This window comes from Gymnogyps californianus, chromosome 8 (assembly GCF_018139145.2).
Source record: "Gymnogyps californianus isolate 813 chromosome 8, ASM1813914v2, whole genome shotgun sequence".
In the NCBI taxonomy this organism is placed as follows: Eukaryota; Metazoa; Chordata; class Aves; order Accipitriformes; family Cathartidae; genus Gymnogyps; species Gymnogyps californianus.
In genome coordinates, this window is record NC_059478.1 from 9,464,167 (window position 1) to 9,478,497 (window position 14,331).

At 36.2% G+C, this 14,331-nt stretch overlaps 1 protein-coding gene across 2 annotated transcripts; it reads left to right on the forward strand.

Annotated features, from left to right (window-relative positions):
* Positions 1-206: 206 nt before the first annotated feature.
* On the forward strand, positions 207-11,876 carry RO60 (Ro60, Y RNA binding protein). 2 transcript variants are annotated; one of them, XM_050900896.1, is made up of 9 exons: positions 207-294; positions 5,190-5,789; positions 6,293-6,513; positions 6,764-6,910; positions 8,409-8,546; positions 8,859-8,975; positions 9,708-9,821; positions 10,259-10,405; positions 11,646-11,876. In XM_050900896.1, the coding sequence occupies exons 2-9, from the start codon at positions 5,210-5,212 to the stop codon at positions 11,796-11,798; spliced, it is 1,617 nt and encodes a 538-aa protein (XP_050756853.1). In that variant the 5' UTR covers positions 207-294; positions 5,190-5,209; the 3' UTR covers positions 11,799-11,876. The 2 variants fall into 2 exon arrangements, with proteins under 2 accessions (XP_050756853.1, XP_050756854.1); XM_050900897.1 differs by lacking the exon at positions 11,646-11,876 and having other exon boundaries at positions 9,708-9,814; positions 10,259-10,361.
* The last annotated feature ends 2,455 nt before the right edge of the window (positions 11,877-14,331 follow it).

Here is a 14,331-nt window from a genome sequence, read left to right on the forward strand (position 1 = left end):
CGCGGCCCCATCCGGGTCCCGGGGATGCTGTCAGGGCGCCGGCGGGGCGGGGCGGGGCTGGGCTGCGGGAGACGCGGAGCCTCCGGCGGCCGGAGCGAGACCCGCCCTGCCTGTCCCCCGCGCCCGGAGCCGGCTCCGCCACCGCCCGCCGTCCCGGCTGCCCTCCCCTCCCCATCGCCCGGCGGCCCGGCAGCCGCCGCAGCTCCCTGGGGCTGCGCCACTGCTCGGCGTCGGAGGCCGCGCTGGCCCGGGCAGGCCCTGCCCCGCGGCCCCTCCCAGGCCGCGGCCTCGCAGGCAAGTCGCGCCTCCCGGGGGAGCGCTGGGGGCGGGGGGAGCGGGCTGGCCCCGGCCGGGTGGCCCGCGGCCCGGCGGGGGTGTGGGCTCCCCGTCTGTGTCAGCCCCGGCGGGGAGCGGGCGGCCTCGCCGGCGGGGTTGGCGTGGATGTTGAAGGAATCCGGAGAGGCCATCTCTAAATGGCCACCGCCTGCTTGGCACCTGGGCGTTGGAAACCCCGTGAGGGGATTAAAGGGCGTGTCGTTTGGGGTTACTCGTCTGCTTCGTCGTCACTTGTATTTATTGTCTTTGTAGAAACTGACCGCTAAACTCACAGGTTTTTGGGTGTCAACTGTAGATGCTTTTTCCACATAATTTTGTTCTACGTCAGTTAAGCTACCTTTTCCCTCCAGTCAATAAATTTTTTAAGCTAATAGACTTTTCAGCAAGTTCTGTAGTAGATTTTTTTGAGCAAGTATGTGGTTCATATAGTCTGGTATCTCCTGTGCTATCATCATACTGGTGATCATGCCATTTGTGATTTGGGAAATGTTCTCCTAGTGTTCCTGTTTACACAGGGATGCCTGTTTTCTGAAGTACGAGGACTTATGTTGTTGTCAGAGCTCTGCTGTAGTGCAGGTGTATTTTGTTACAACCGTAGCTCAGTGTGATGGTTATAGTCTCTCTACTCAATAAACTAGAAGAAATTCTTTATAGTCTTCAGTGTATGTAATGCTTATACAATTTTGAGAGCAGAGTGGGAGAATGCAGTTTCTTGTAGAGCAAAGTGTATATGGTTTTGAAGTATTTGAAGACAATTTGAAGTGTTGTCTTTAAAACGTCAATGCATTTTTTTCATAAAAGATCTGACTTGGTCAAAGTTTAATTCCATATGTTTTCACTACGAAGTTTGATTCATCATTGTTAACATAGCAGTTAAATTTAAGAACTTAAGTTAGAACCTGTAGTTCTGTTAAAGCTTTGTCCTTTTTGTATTTTTTTTTTCATATGCACCTGAAACTTGTACTGTAAGACATTTTATTTCTTAGGAACACGAGGGGTGAATTGTAAAAGTCATAGAAAATAACACAGGTTAACTTACAAAACTCCGTCATGTTATGGTACAGCAGCATAAAGATATTGACTTACAATCAAGATGTAAGTGCTGTATAGGCTGTTTCAGACCAGTCAAAGCCGTATTTCACTTATAGATTAATTTATATGGTGTTTCGAATATAAAACAAATTCCCTTAGTGTTTTTTTCTCTTTCATTAATAATAGTGAGCAACCATGAATTTTAGTTCAGCAATTTTTGTTGTAAAGTATCTAGTCTGTGACTTTCGAGGCTTTTCACGTTGCTGTTTGCATTCAAGTAGCTCAGAAATTGGAAATGCTTATGGAGCCAGAATATCATTGATAAATCCTCCATGAGTGTTTGAAGTTCAAGTTCACTGCTGCAGCTCAGCAGATGAAGAGTAGGGTTATGGTGTAGCATATGTTAAGTGTGTATTTGCATTTATCCATCTGCGAGGGTGAAAGTTGTCTGTGTTGTACAGGTGTTAAAGCAGAAAATAAGCTTGAGGTCTGGGCAGAGGAGAGGGACTTGAGGTCAGGTTAGAGGGAGGGAATAGCTTTGGGAGCTTGTGAGGTTGAAATATAAAACAGCAGTTAGAAATGGCCAACATGATTTAAATAGTTCAATACTGAATAAGTGCTTTTCCAGTAGATCCTGGTGAAGTTTAAATTTGATACTTCTAGTGTGGCTGTTTAGTAGTGAAATTAATGGTTTGCGTCAGCTATTGCAGATTTCAAGGGTAATTTTTTAAATATAAATTTATTTTAAAGAATTTACAATTCTTATTAGGATCCAAAAGATTATCTTGGTTTGAAGTTTTTTTTAAATCCCTGAGGCAGCAATAAGGCATTTGAGATAAGTCTGTTTTGTATCCTAGATTGCTTATCAGAAGGCATTAATAACTTTATTAAAGGTTTCAAAAGACTTGTCGTAGGCATTTTTAATGGGATGAGTACCGCAGTTAATTCATTCCATTGTGAATATACTGTGTTCTGTCTGAGAAGACGACTTTGAGGGCTGAGTGAAAATGAAGCTTTACAAAAGGTGGAAATTGTAACAGCATCTGGTTTTGTTGCTCATAGTATATTCCTAAGAAGGCAAATTAAAGAGCTAAGCTTCAGAAAAACTAGAAGTGTACATTTGCAACTATCTTTTAAAATATGGGTTTGTGTCAGAAGACTATGGATGCTTGCACGTACCTCTTTTCAGTGCTATGGGTCCATACAAAAACCTAGTCCATACCAAAGTAAACATAAAAATTATCCATTATCAACGTGCCTAAGTTAGGTTTGTTATACAGTGTGATAGAGAAGTGCAGCAGGAGAACTTTTTTCTCTGATGATTAGCTCTAAACTTCTTTAATACAATACAATTAACATCACACTGCATATTCACATGTAACAATGAAGTAGTGAACTGTTTGCCTTTCAGGCTGATACCTTTGATGGAAATACTGATCTTGTGTTACAGTATTTTATAAATAAATCTAGATTTCAAACCAGATAAATATTATTTGTAATTTTAGAAATCTTATAATTATTTCATTTAGGTTTTGTTCCCATTCTCAGGGTGGTGATGACAATGGTAGCTAATTTGTATTGGTGACTATAAAACTAAGTGTGTGAGGACAAGTGAGACTCTCCAAGTGAGAATTGAAATAAAATGGACATATCAGATGGAACCTGTGCAAATGGAAAAATGTAGGAAAAAAACTCTAAAATATTCAAAGTAGTGCTGGTATTTCTTAAGACAAAGAGCAAAGTGAGATCATAGATGTTTTGTTTAACCAGAGGCGTCGTCCTTCGAGTTCAGTTTTAAGTCTTGGTAATCCATAGGTGACTGAAAAGAGTTTTCCCATTAGTCTTATTTTAATGTAGTAATATTCGTAATAGCAGGGGTATGAAAGATGCAACAAGATTCTCAAGATTTCATATATATGGAGATCTCATTACTCATGCATAATTCTTTATGCTTCCCATTCTTATTTTTGCTTCAAGATAATGTTTCTTACAGAGCGTACCATTTTTTTCTTATAAATAAACTAAAGGATGCTGACTGTGATTTCAGGATTTTTTGTTTGGGTTTTGTATGTTTATTGTGAAACATTACCTTCTGTTTAATGAAACCAGCTATTTGAAATGTATTGAAATAAAATGTATTTAGACATTAAAATGTACTAATATGGTATTCATCCACCCTTGTTATTTTCAGTGTATTTGCATGCTTCAGATGTCAGTGAAAAAGTCAGCTTAACCATGATGTGTATTTAAATTGGTTTGGCAGGAAACATGGTTAGAATATTTAAGCACTAAGAAAAATAGCTGAGCACTGGTGCTCTGAATAATACAATGAAAGATATTTCTTAGTTATTTTTTAACTGAAACCTGCATTTTTAAACCAGGTGTCAGCATATGGCTTCTATTTTTATGATTTTAGCAGCATATAGAAATCATAGGAACACTGATGATTATTTATTATTTAATTCTGGATGCAGACAGCACATCACTGCAGATAGGCAAGAATGGAGGAAGGGTACAGTTCTAGTCGCTTGCAGAGAAAGGAAAATTCTGTGTCAAAGAGAAAGTAGGGAAGTTGTTTGTAAATCAGTGTGTTGCTTACCTAAACTGGGGAAAAAAAATCACTGTCCACATTAGTGACATTTATTTGTGCTAGCTTATCCTGGTAAATGAAGCAAAATGGCTTTTATCTTCAGTATCCAAACAAGCGTGTCAAAAGTAGATATCTGCAATACTTAAAAATTGTTAAGTGGATTTCTTTGAAATGTCATTTGTGTGTGCTCAGACTTTAGCGTGTGCATATTTTAAGATCTATATGCAGTTTGATGGAGTGGATTATTGGTGCTTTTTTTTTTTTTAAATAGGACCTCTTGGTGCTATTTAGTGTCTTTTTATTGTTTGGTGAGAACTGAGAAAACTGAATTTATTGTTGTCATATTAATGTTCTGGAGATAGTGATTATGATGAATTTTCTTCCCCTTACCCTGCTGATTTCATTTCACCTGCATTTATTTCAGTTTAAATGTTATGGTTTGAATTTTACCATGCTAGATATTCTCCAAGTAAGAGCAGTGTTGTTGCCTGCAAATACTACACCTGAACACTCTTGCAACTCAAGAGTGTGTAAATATAAAGGCCTGAAAGATTGTGAATTTTTGTGCTGTTTTTTGCTTCTTAACCTCAAATGTAAAGCAGTACAGAATTTGTTGTTATGTCTGTGTGTTTTCTTGGATCTCACTTGAAACAGCAGACTATTTGAGCCTGTAATAAAGATAATTTTTTCTTGAGCTACTGTCAGTTGTTAAAAAGCTGTTGTCTAAACCTCACTGAAACCCACCATATTTAAACTCTCACAAAGTCTTCTGAGTAAACAGTTTTTCAGTATTTTAGTTCTTTATTTCAGCATCATGTTTCTTCAGTTGGTCAGTATTACCAGTTCTTCAGCAAAATAGAGTAGGGCAAGATCTGAGTTTTGAGAAATTTAGTATGCAATCCAAAAATCTACCTAAGAAAGTGATTTAATATATTAGTGGCAAAAGGGTATAACACCAGCCATGTTTTCTGTGTGCCACTTATTGGGGTTAAGTAGTTTCTAAGTTGGTTTTAAGGAAATAAATTCGTCACCATTGGAACTCAGAGACTTTATTTGTTTCTTTTCCCCTAACTGATATGTATTATTGCACGCTTAGAGTATACTCTTATTAAATTTATGAAGGAAAAATTACAAGTGTATAGATATATTTACTTTGCTAAGAAGTGATAAAAGAGTAGAGTCATCAAGTTTTCACAATAGTTCTTCATAAACTTTATTATTCTTTCAACAGACCTCTTGGAAGTGTAAACAATGGAGGACGAAGAAAACCAAGTGCAACTCCTGAATGAAAAGCAGGTGCCGAACTCTGAAAGTGGTTATGTGTGGCATGTCACCGATATGAATCGACTGCAACGTTTCTTGTGTTTTGGTTCAGAAGGTGGTACTTATTACATCAAGGAGCAGAAGCTGGGCTTTGCAAATGCAGAAGCTTTAATAAGACTGATTGAAGAGGGTAGAGGTTGTGAAGTTGTTCAAGAAATAAAGACATTTAGTCAAGAAGGCAGAGCAGCAAAACAGGAGCCCCTGCTTTTTGCTCTTGCAATTTGCTCACAGTGTTCTGATGCAAAAACGAAACAAGCGGCATTTAAAGCTGTTCCTGAGGTGTGTTGCATACCAACCCATCTCTTTACTTTCATCCAATTTAAAAAAGATCTGAAGGAGGGCATGAAATGTGGCATGTGGGGCCGTGCGCTGAGGAAAGCTGTTGCAGATTGGTACAATGGAAAGAATGGCATGGCTGTTGCTTTAGCAGTTACAAAATATAAACAAAGAAGTGGTTGGTCTCATAAAGATCTTCTGAGGTTGTCCCACCTCAAACCTGCCAGTGAAGGTAATAATTTTTTATTTACCTGAAAATACTGTGTTTTAAACCTTTTATATTTACTGCGGAACTATTTTGGAAACCCAAGTACTATTGTAGACTGAGGATTTGTTACTAATGGTATCCTGTAAATTGCACCTTAAAAACCTGAGTGGTCTTATCAGAAATTGACCTGTTTATCTTCAAGGTAAACAGAGTTTGTTCCTTCTATTTCTTCCTTATGTCAAGAGAAGATAAGATAATACAATTCCATCAATTTGTTCCTATTTGCTTACAAATGATGAAATAACACTTTTTCGTTATTTGGGAAGATCTGTTGGTTTCAGATATGTTAGGCTCCTTAGAAGACAACAGTAATTAAAACGACTGCTCTAAGTTGTGTGTGGCTGACCTTTTTTATAGCTGGTTGGCAGGTCTGAGAAGGAAACTTGCTAACTCATTTGCTTGCTAGAATGATAAATGCCAGTATAAAGACGGTAATCCTGCTTGGAAAATATTTTTCTTTTCAATAGGAATTGCTGTAGTCACTAAATATATTACCAAAGGGTGGAAAGATGTCCAAGAGGCTTATAAAGACAAAGCAGTTTCTGCTGAGACTGAAAAACTCTTGAAGTATCTGGAGGCTGTGGAGAAAGTAAAACGCACAAAAGATGAATTGGAAGTTACTCATTTAATAGAGGAATATGGTCTAGTTAGAGAGCATCTCCTGACAAACCATCTGAAATCTAAAGAGGTAGGTAAACTTCATTAGCTTTGTATTCTCTTTAGGGTAACACTTTTTAGAGTCTTAAGTCTAGATTTCCATAAAAATTAGCCCTTATGCTGTTTTTCAAGTTATTTACCTGAGTAGTTAATTTAAAATAATTAAGATCTTCATATAACTTGTACATTTACTTTAAAATACACTTATTTAATGTACAGATGTCAGTTCTTGTAGTTTGGGAGTCTCGTCTTTTTTTTCCCTTTTCTTTCTTTGATTGTAGGTTTGGAAGGCATTGCTGAAGGAGATGTCTATTTCTGTATTGTTGAGAAATTTAGGAAAGCTGACAGCAAATTCAGTGCTTGAACCACGAGGTTCAGAAGTGGCAATAGTATGTGAAAGACTGAGAAATGAGAAACTGCTAAAAAAGGTAAGAACTTTTTCATAATCAGTGCCAGCCGTTGTGGTTTTTAATCTCTTCCTAAACTGCATTTCTTCAGGCAACCTCTTTACAAAATAAAAGGGATGTTCTTTGGAGGAAATGTGTAGTTTATTCTTTAAAAAAACTGCAGTGGAATACCTGCACCTTGATTTTAAAACTTGTATTTATCATTTCTCGTTTGATTCCCCCCCCCCCCCCCCCCCCCCCCCCCCCCCCCCCCCCCCCCCCCCCCCCCCCCATTTCTGAAACTTTTCTACAAATTAAGTATCTTGACAGCTAGGATCTTTTCTTAAATTAGGGCTGTGGCAAGCTTTGCCTGTTGGGTTCATCCATTGCTTCTGAGTCTTGTAATTGAGAATCAGCAATACAAGCTTAAAAAGCGAGTGGAAGTCACTTGTGTAGGGTCCTAGGAAGTGAATGAAGAAACTAGCATAGCAGCTGAGAGGAAAAAGAAGATGGAACAAGGAGACTTTCTCCTTTCAGATTGCTTTACTATCCATCAGAGAGGTAAGAAAATAAGAAGGAAAAGAGGGTTCCCCAAAGGGAGAACAAAATTTTCAGGGATTTAATGGGAGACAGAGAAGACAAGTGTTTTTTTCTATTAGTTTTGTGAGTTGGGGAGATTAAAATCAGGACACTTAACTTCTTCAAGACCAATTGAGAACAACAACAGTAGGTCCTTTTTTTCCCCATCCCACTGCTCTTCCCTTTCTCTGGTTTCTTCTTTAATCATACATAGTTACTGAGGCACTGGAGAAGCAAGAGCAAAGATGGTGGTACAATACATTGATGGAAGAAGGACAGTGGACAGGCATTCAGATGTGCTGAGGTTTGCTGCTGGTAGTGATTAATGACTGAAACTCCCTTTGAGGAAAAAGATAACAAAATGTTGATAAATCAGTAAAGCAAAGATGTGGTTTAGGATACTTAGCATGCAGCAGCCACTGATTTGGTTTATGTAGGGAAAGCAAAAAAAGAAGAAGAAGTTTGGACTGTCTTCTTATAGTAAGAGGAAAATGAATACTGTATTCTGAAAATAGTTTCTTTGTCCAGTTGTACTGTATCTGATACAAAACTAGTTTTAAGTTTGTTCTTTTCCTAGCTCAGCTCCTTTCCCCTCAGCAGGAGAGGGACTTTCTCTTACTGTAAGCCTGTGATAGAAAATAGCACTGGACAATCACAGATAGAGCGGTGAAATTTCACCAAAATTCTGGTGATGGTATAAGATAACATTTGGAATTCATTGGAGGGTTCTGGAAAGGGAATGAGGTCCATTACCAGTAACCGACAAGTATCATTTCATACAACAGCTGTGTAAAGACTGCATGAACTCTTCAAATTTAACAAATTTAAAGTAACAATATACTAAAACAGATTTTTGTAGTAGGATCTTATTTTTAGTTTTAGTTTCTTACTTTTTTTTTTTTTTTTTTTTTTTTGGAGTTCAGATTTTCAAAAACTTACTGTTGATTTCTTTTGCCTGTAGGGTAAAATACATCCATTCCATATTTTGGTTGCATTAGAAACCTATAAAGCTGGACATGGAAGCAGAGGGAAGCTTTGGTGGCGTCCTGATGAAGATATTTTAGAAGCTTTAGATGCCTCGTTTTACAAAACTTTCAAGGTAATATAGTTCTTCAATTAAGCTTTTTAATAATTTTCTGTTTTCGAAAGCTTATAAAATGACCAAGAAAAGTTTGGGTGGATAACAATTTTGAAACTTTATAACAAACATCTTAGGAATTGGGATTGTATTAAACAAAGAATTAAAACTTCATGATACATTCAGCTTTTGGCAACATTATTGTCCTAATGTTACCCCAGAAAGAGTAAAAAAAAAAAGCCCCACTTCTAGGCTTGAAAGCAGAAGAAGGAAGAAGAAATTAATATCTTAATTATGTGTACCTATTTTGTTTTTTTTCTTTTTTCCTTTTAGACAGTTGAACCAACAGGAAAACGCTTCTTACTTGCAGTTGATGTCAGTGCATCAATGACACAAAAAGTTTTGGGCAGCGTGCTCAATGCTAGCACAGTTGCAGCAGCAATGTGTATGGTGAGGCATTAAACTTCTTTTATTTATAACTATTTGCAGCTTGAACTGCTCTTTTGATACAAAGGCACTCTAAAGCTGGTTAGAAATCAGAAACATATGATATTTTTTGGGTACAGAAGATGTGACCTTGTGCCTCACTGATAGACCAGATGCTTAAAGCTACTGGCAACCAAATTCAGAAAGATCAATTTGAAGAAGTTGGTTTCCAGTATAAATCAAAGTGGTCAAGGCTGCTTTTTCACTTATCTTAGCTGAAAATACATTTTAATTTTTTTCAGGAGCATTCATAGAATAATACAGATTGGATTAAGAAATTTTGGGATAATTCTTGTGTGCATTTGAGTTACCAATATGGCCTTTGTATCACAATCACTCTCCCCTCAGTTTGGCATTCTAAAGTTTCTTGTGTATTTATATTATAGAGGAGTCTAACTTCTGTTGGTGTTTAAAAATGTTCAGTGTTTTATGTCAGAGGGGGGAGAAGAAATATGGAAGTATCTTTAGTTACAGTAATTAGAGCAGTTCTTTAGCTCTGATTTTTGCTATGTTTATTTGTAGTAATATTACAGAATATTTAAAGCGTAGAGTAAAGCATTAGTGCATATGAGGAGCCATGGTGACTTAAATACAAAAGGATATGTCATGTTGTGTGTTTAGTAGGAAATGCCTTGATCCAGACCTTAAAAATTCTGCGTAATATAACTAAATTATTTTTGTCTTCCTCTTTCTCAGGTTGTAGCACGTACTGAGAAGGATTCCCATATTGTTGCCTTTTCACATGAAATGGTCCCTTGCCCAGTGACAGCTGATATGACGTTACCTCAAGTATTAGTGAAAATGTATGAAGTATGTAAAAAAAAAAAAAAAAAAAAAAAATTTAGGAAATAGTTGTTGCTAACATCAGAGTTTAGAAGTCTCAGCAGTTACATTATATTTTCTTTGTAATCAGTTCTAGTACTGTGTTTAGTCCGTATCTGTATAGTAAAACACTGGATTTTTTTTCTCCTTTTATTTAGAGAAAGTCCAGCAAATGTCATTATTTCAACTGCAGGATATTAAACATTGCAATTTAGAATGGCAGTGTTAGGTCACAATGAGTTAGTTTGAAAAGAATATTTAAAAAAACCTCTGGACAAAACTAAAATGAAATGAATAACTGAATTGTTTAACAAAGAAGCCTCTGTGTGTGATAAAACATGAAGCTTACATAAAAAGTAATTTTTCTGTCGTTTATTAATTTCTGTATTAATGTGTTCCATGTATATATTTTTTTTCCGTTTAAGATTCCAATGGGTACCACTGATTGTTCCCTTCCAATGATATGGGCTCAAAAAACTCAGACAGCTGCTGATGTCTTCATTGTATTTACGGATAACGAGACCTTTGCTGGAAATACTCATCCTGCAACAGCTCTTAGAGAGTACAGAGAGGTAAATATGCTTCTGACTGTTTATAATTGATGAATACAGTACAAAATAAATACCATTTCTAAAAATGTTTTAGAGACTGAACTAATTGTGGCTTTTTTCAGTAAATAATTATATATTGTTAAAAACTGATGTATTCTGCAGTTAGGCAGAGTTAGTGCACATATTGCACTAATTACGCATACTTTAAACCACTGAATTGCTAAAGGGATTTGTAATTATCCTGCCCTGCTTGGTGTACTGCAATATCAATGAAAATTTTTTTGGTATTCAGGGAATATATGCATTTCTGCATTCTATTTATAATTGATTGAATAAGTTTTTTATAGTTCTTACAGAATGAAATCTGGCTCACAGAATTAAATATAACTTTGATCTCTGCAGTAGATATCGCAAAGTTTAAATGAAGTAATGAAGATAAGCCTGTAAGGGAGGTGTCAGTAGGATGAGGTGATAGTATCTTTTGAAGAAAGCTCATTATGTTTTAGAGGGGCTACTCTAAGCTCTGCAGCTTCATAATTTTAAAATAGAACTAAGAAAAATACCTTCTCCAAGCACATTGCTATTAAAAACTCTTATTTAATCAGCAGACAATCTTTTATGCTTTAAAGGAACTATTTTTTAAACTACAAAAAGTACTTTTTGGCAAGCATGTATGTATGGACATTAATCTTCCTATCATGTCCACCAAGTTGAAATTAATACCAAAATTCTTTAACTTGCCCACCGTGTTTAGTTTTCTTAGTTGAGATTAGCTCCTATTCCTAAATTTGTTCTTTAAACAAAGAGTTCCTGTACTCTGGCCTTCATGCCACTTGCTTTGCTTTACCTTACAGGTTACTAACCTGCAAATTCAGCTCATTTAGCAGAATTGTCCAGGCCACAGTTGTTGTATTTGTTCAACCAACATTTGGAAATCCTTGCCTTAGACAAAAACACACTCTGACTCCTATTAGACGATTTGATAATTATCATTGAAAGTTTTCTCTTAGAATGAACTGCAGAATAGCAAATGCAATGTTTGCATTTGAAATAATCTATGAATCTTAGTATTGCAGGAAAGTTGCGCTGATATACCTCATTGTAATTATTTCCATTTATTTAAATGTATCTACTGCAGGTTAAGTACAGTGTTAACAGGCAGTCTGCAATTCTGGTTATGGTAAGATTTGGCCCTCTGGCATGTTTCAGTTACTGTATATGTGTGTTCTGATTTTTTTTTTTCTTTTTGTCCTTCCTCTAGAAAATGGGTATTCCTGCTAAACTGATTGTTTGTGGAATGACCTCAAATGGTTTTACCATCGCAGATCCAGATGACAGAGGCATGTTGGATATATGTGGCTTTGATACAGGAGCTTTGGATGTTATTCGAAACTTCACTTTGGATTTGATTTAATTTTCTAGGCGTCTGCTCTTCCCAGTGGGTCCATTGCTGGCAACAGACTTCACCCTGGGAACTCCCAGCCAAATATACTTTATTAGAATATGGCACATTATATACATATCAGAATGTTACCCTTTTTGTGAAGGGAAAACAAGAAAAGCAGATGAGAAATCTCTTTTCTCTTTTTTCCTGTTGCACACAATTTAAAATAACAGTGGGAAGTTTGCTAAAAGTAGCTACAGGGTTACATAATACATAATTTAATTTCATTTATAATAGCTATAAATACTGAGAGATTTTTAATTCCCCCCCCTCCCCCCCCCGTTGCTGTGGAATGCTTGTTTGCAAGAATAAATTGATGAATTACTCTTAGGATAGGGCAGGAAAAAAAAGTGGGTTTAGTATTTTTAATAATGTCAGTTTAACAGCAACTTCATTGAGAGGGATTTTTCTTTGGGCTTTTTTTAATCTTTGTATTTTAAACAAATTACTAAGGTTCAACAGTTTTCTTTGTTACACTTCAAATCTACAAAAGAAGTATTTTCTGGCACGTATGAGACCATGTGACTGTGATGCAGTATAAAAGTTACCCAGTTATAAATTTTATACTGATAAAACCGAAAGTGGAAAAGCTCATGCTAATGTTTTCTCTTATCTAGATTATCACCTGGGTTTTCAGGAGTAAAGTGTAATTCTCTTTGGATAAATTGAGGGACAGTTTCTGTACAATGCAATTTCAGAAGCACTATTTTAGCATTAATACGCTTTACAGGAAGTTCTAAAAACCATTTTTAGTAGAAAAAGACCTTGGAAATGGCTGGGAAGCCACATTCAGTCCATGTTACAACTTCAGGAAGCATCAGCACGCTTTCAGTGACGAAGATCAACAAGTGCATGTGTCTTGGCCTGCTCTGGAAAGCTGAGTGGTAACAACCAGAAACAAAAAGCTACGTTTTCTTCAAAAGAATGTATTAAATGATACAGAAACAATCTTCCTAACAGGAGAGTATTTCATTTTTTAAAATCTTTTTGTATATTAATGTTACTTCTGGTTTCGTAAATTAATTCAAGCTAACATTTTTCAAAACTACCTCCAGTTTACAGGGACCAATTCTTAAAAACTTTTATGAAATGTACAGTTGCCTCCTTCATGTTCTCAAAATCTTGTTTGAGAAGTGATTGAAACTGGATTTTTTTTTATTTTTTTTTTTTTAGTCTGATAGTAAGAACGTGAGTAAATAAGGAGAAAGCTAGTGAATATCTTATGACTTTGGAACAGGAATTGATAGGAATTCCTGTGTATATGTATTTAATTCTGTGTGTGTGTTTTTATATATGTGTGCATGGGGGGAAGTTAAAAGATCTCTTTAGTAGATCACAATCTTAGAAGATAGGTTTTTTAGTGATGCTTTTACAACTTCCCCTGAGACATATGTATGTCAGCCTCTTTTATGCTAATTCTGGCTGTTTTGAACAGTGAATTTGATGTTAATTTGAAAATAATTATGATTTATAAAAATAACACAGTTGTGGTAAATGACATGGAAGATCATATTTTTCTGCCTAAAACCCAAGCTTTTAAATGTAAAATTCAAGTTCATATTATACTTTTGATACTTGTAACACTTCATTATGCCTCGTACATACTGATTATAAATTCAAAGCTCGCATTCTGTAGGATGGATATCTCTTTTGGTGCTAAAATGTGAGGTTACATGTTACTGAAGGTATCCTGCTACATACTTACACTCTACCTTAATGAATAAATCATAACAGTGAGGGAAGCCTTTTATGACATGCAAACCATGGCTTAAAGAACTGATGGTAGGAATGTTACCTTTCAGTGGACATGAATGTAGTTACTTCAGAATTATCACTGCTCTTACGATACAGCTCTGATAGAATGCTTGAGGAATACAGGACTGCCACCAGCTTGTCAGGTGACATCTAGAAAAAACAAGCGTTCCTACAAAAGCTGAGACATAGCACTTTGAGTTTGAAAAAGAAAATTAGCCATTTCTTAGGAAAAATTTCTTACCACTTTTAGTCTCCTTTCTAAATAAACACCATGAATATGGGGAGTAAACTCATTTGCTCAATACATGTTAATTATTTCAAGTAAATGCACTGATGTTTTGGGGTTGTTTTTCGTAGTAATGTGTTTTAAATTACACAATAGTCAAACATCTGATTAGGTGTTTCCTTCTAAGCTAGAGATGTTGAAAATAACTGATAGATAAGTATCTTTTGCAAGTACTTTTTCTGATTTGGAGTAGTATTTGTGAAGTAATAGGAAATATTTTGGACTAAATATAAAATGAAAACTTAAACAGGTATTTCAAGTAACTTTGTGCAATTAATTGCATAAATTTACTGCAAGTAAAAGATTAGACTAGTTACTAACAGATTGAACAGTTATAGTAGTGTTGCATCTTTGAAAGCAGTCCAGTTTAAAATACAATTCCTTGAACTAGAGTGTAAGTGAAGATGAACTTTTCAGTAGAACTTATAGGAAATGTAGCTCCCTGTATCTGTTGACACTGGA

Bases quoted from the DNA above. Each gene is read 5' to 3' on its own strand.
- RO60 (XM_050900896.1), top strand. From the start codon at position 5,210: ATGGAGGACGAAGAAAACCAAGTGCAACTCCTGAATGAAAAGCAGGTG. The intron at 5,790-6,292 runs GTAATAATTTTT...TCTTTTCAATAG, and splicing joins CCTCAAACCTGCCAGTGAAG to GAATTGCTGTAGTCACTAAA. The intron at 6,911-8,408 runs GTAAGAACTTTT...TTTTGCCTGTAG, and splicing joins ATGAGAAACTGCTAAAAAAG to GGTAAAATACATCCATTCCA.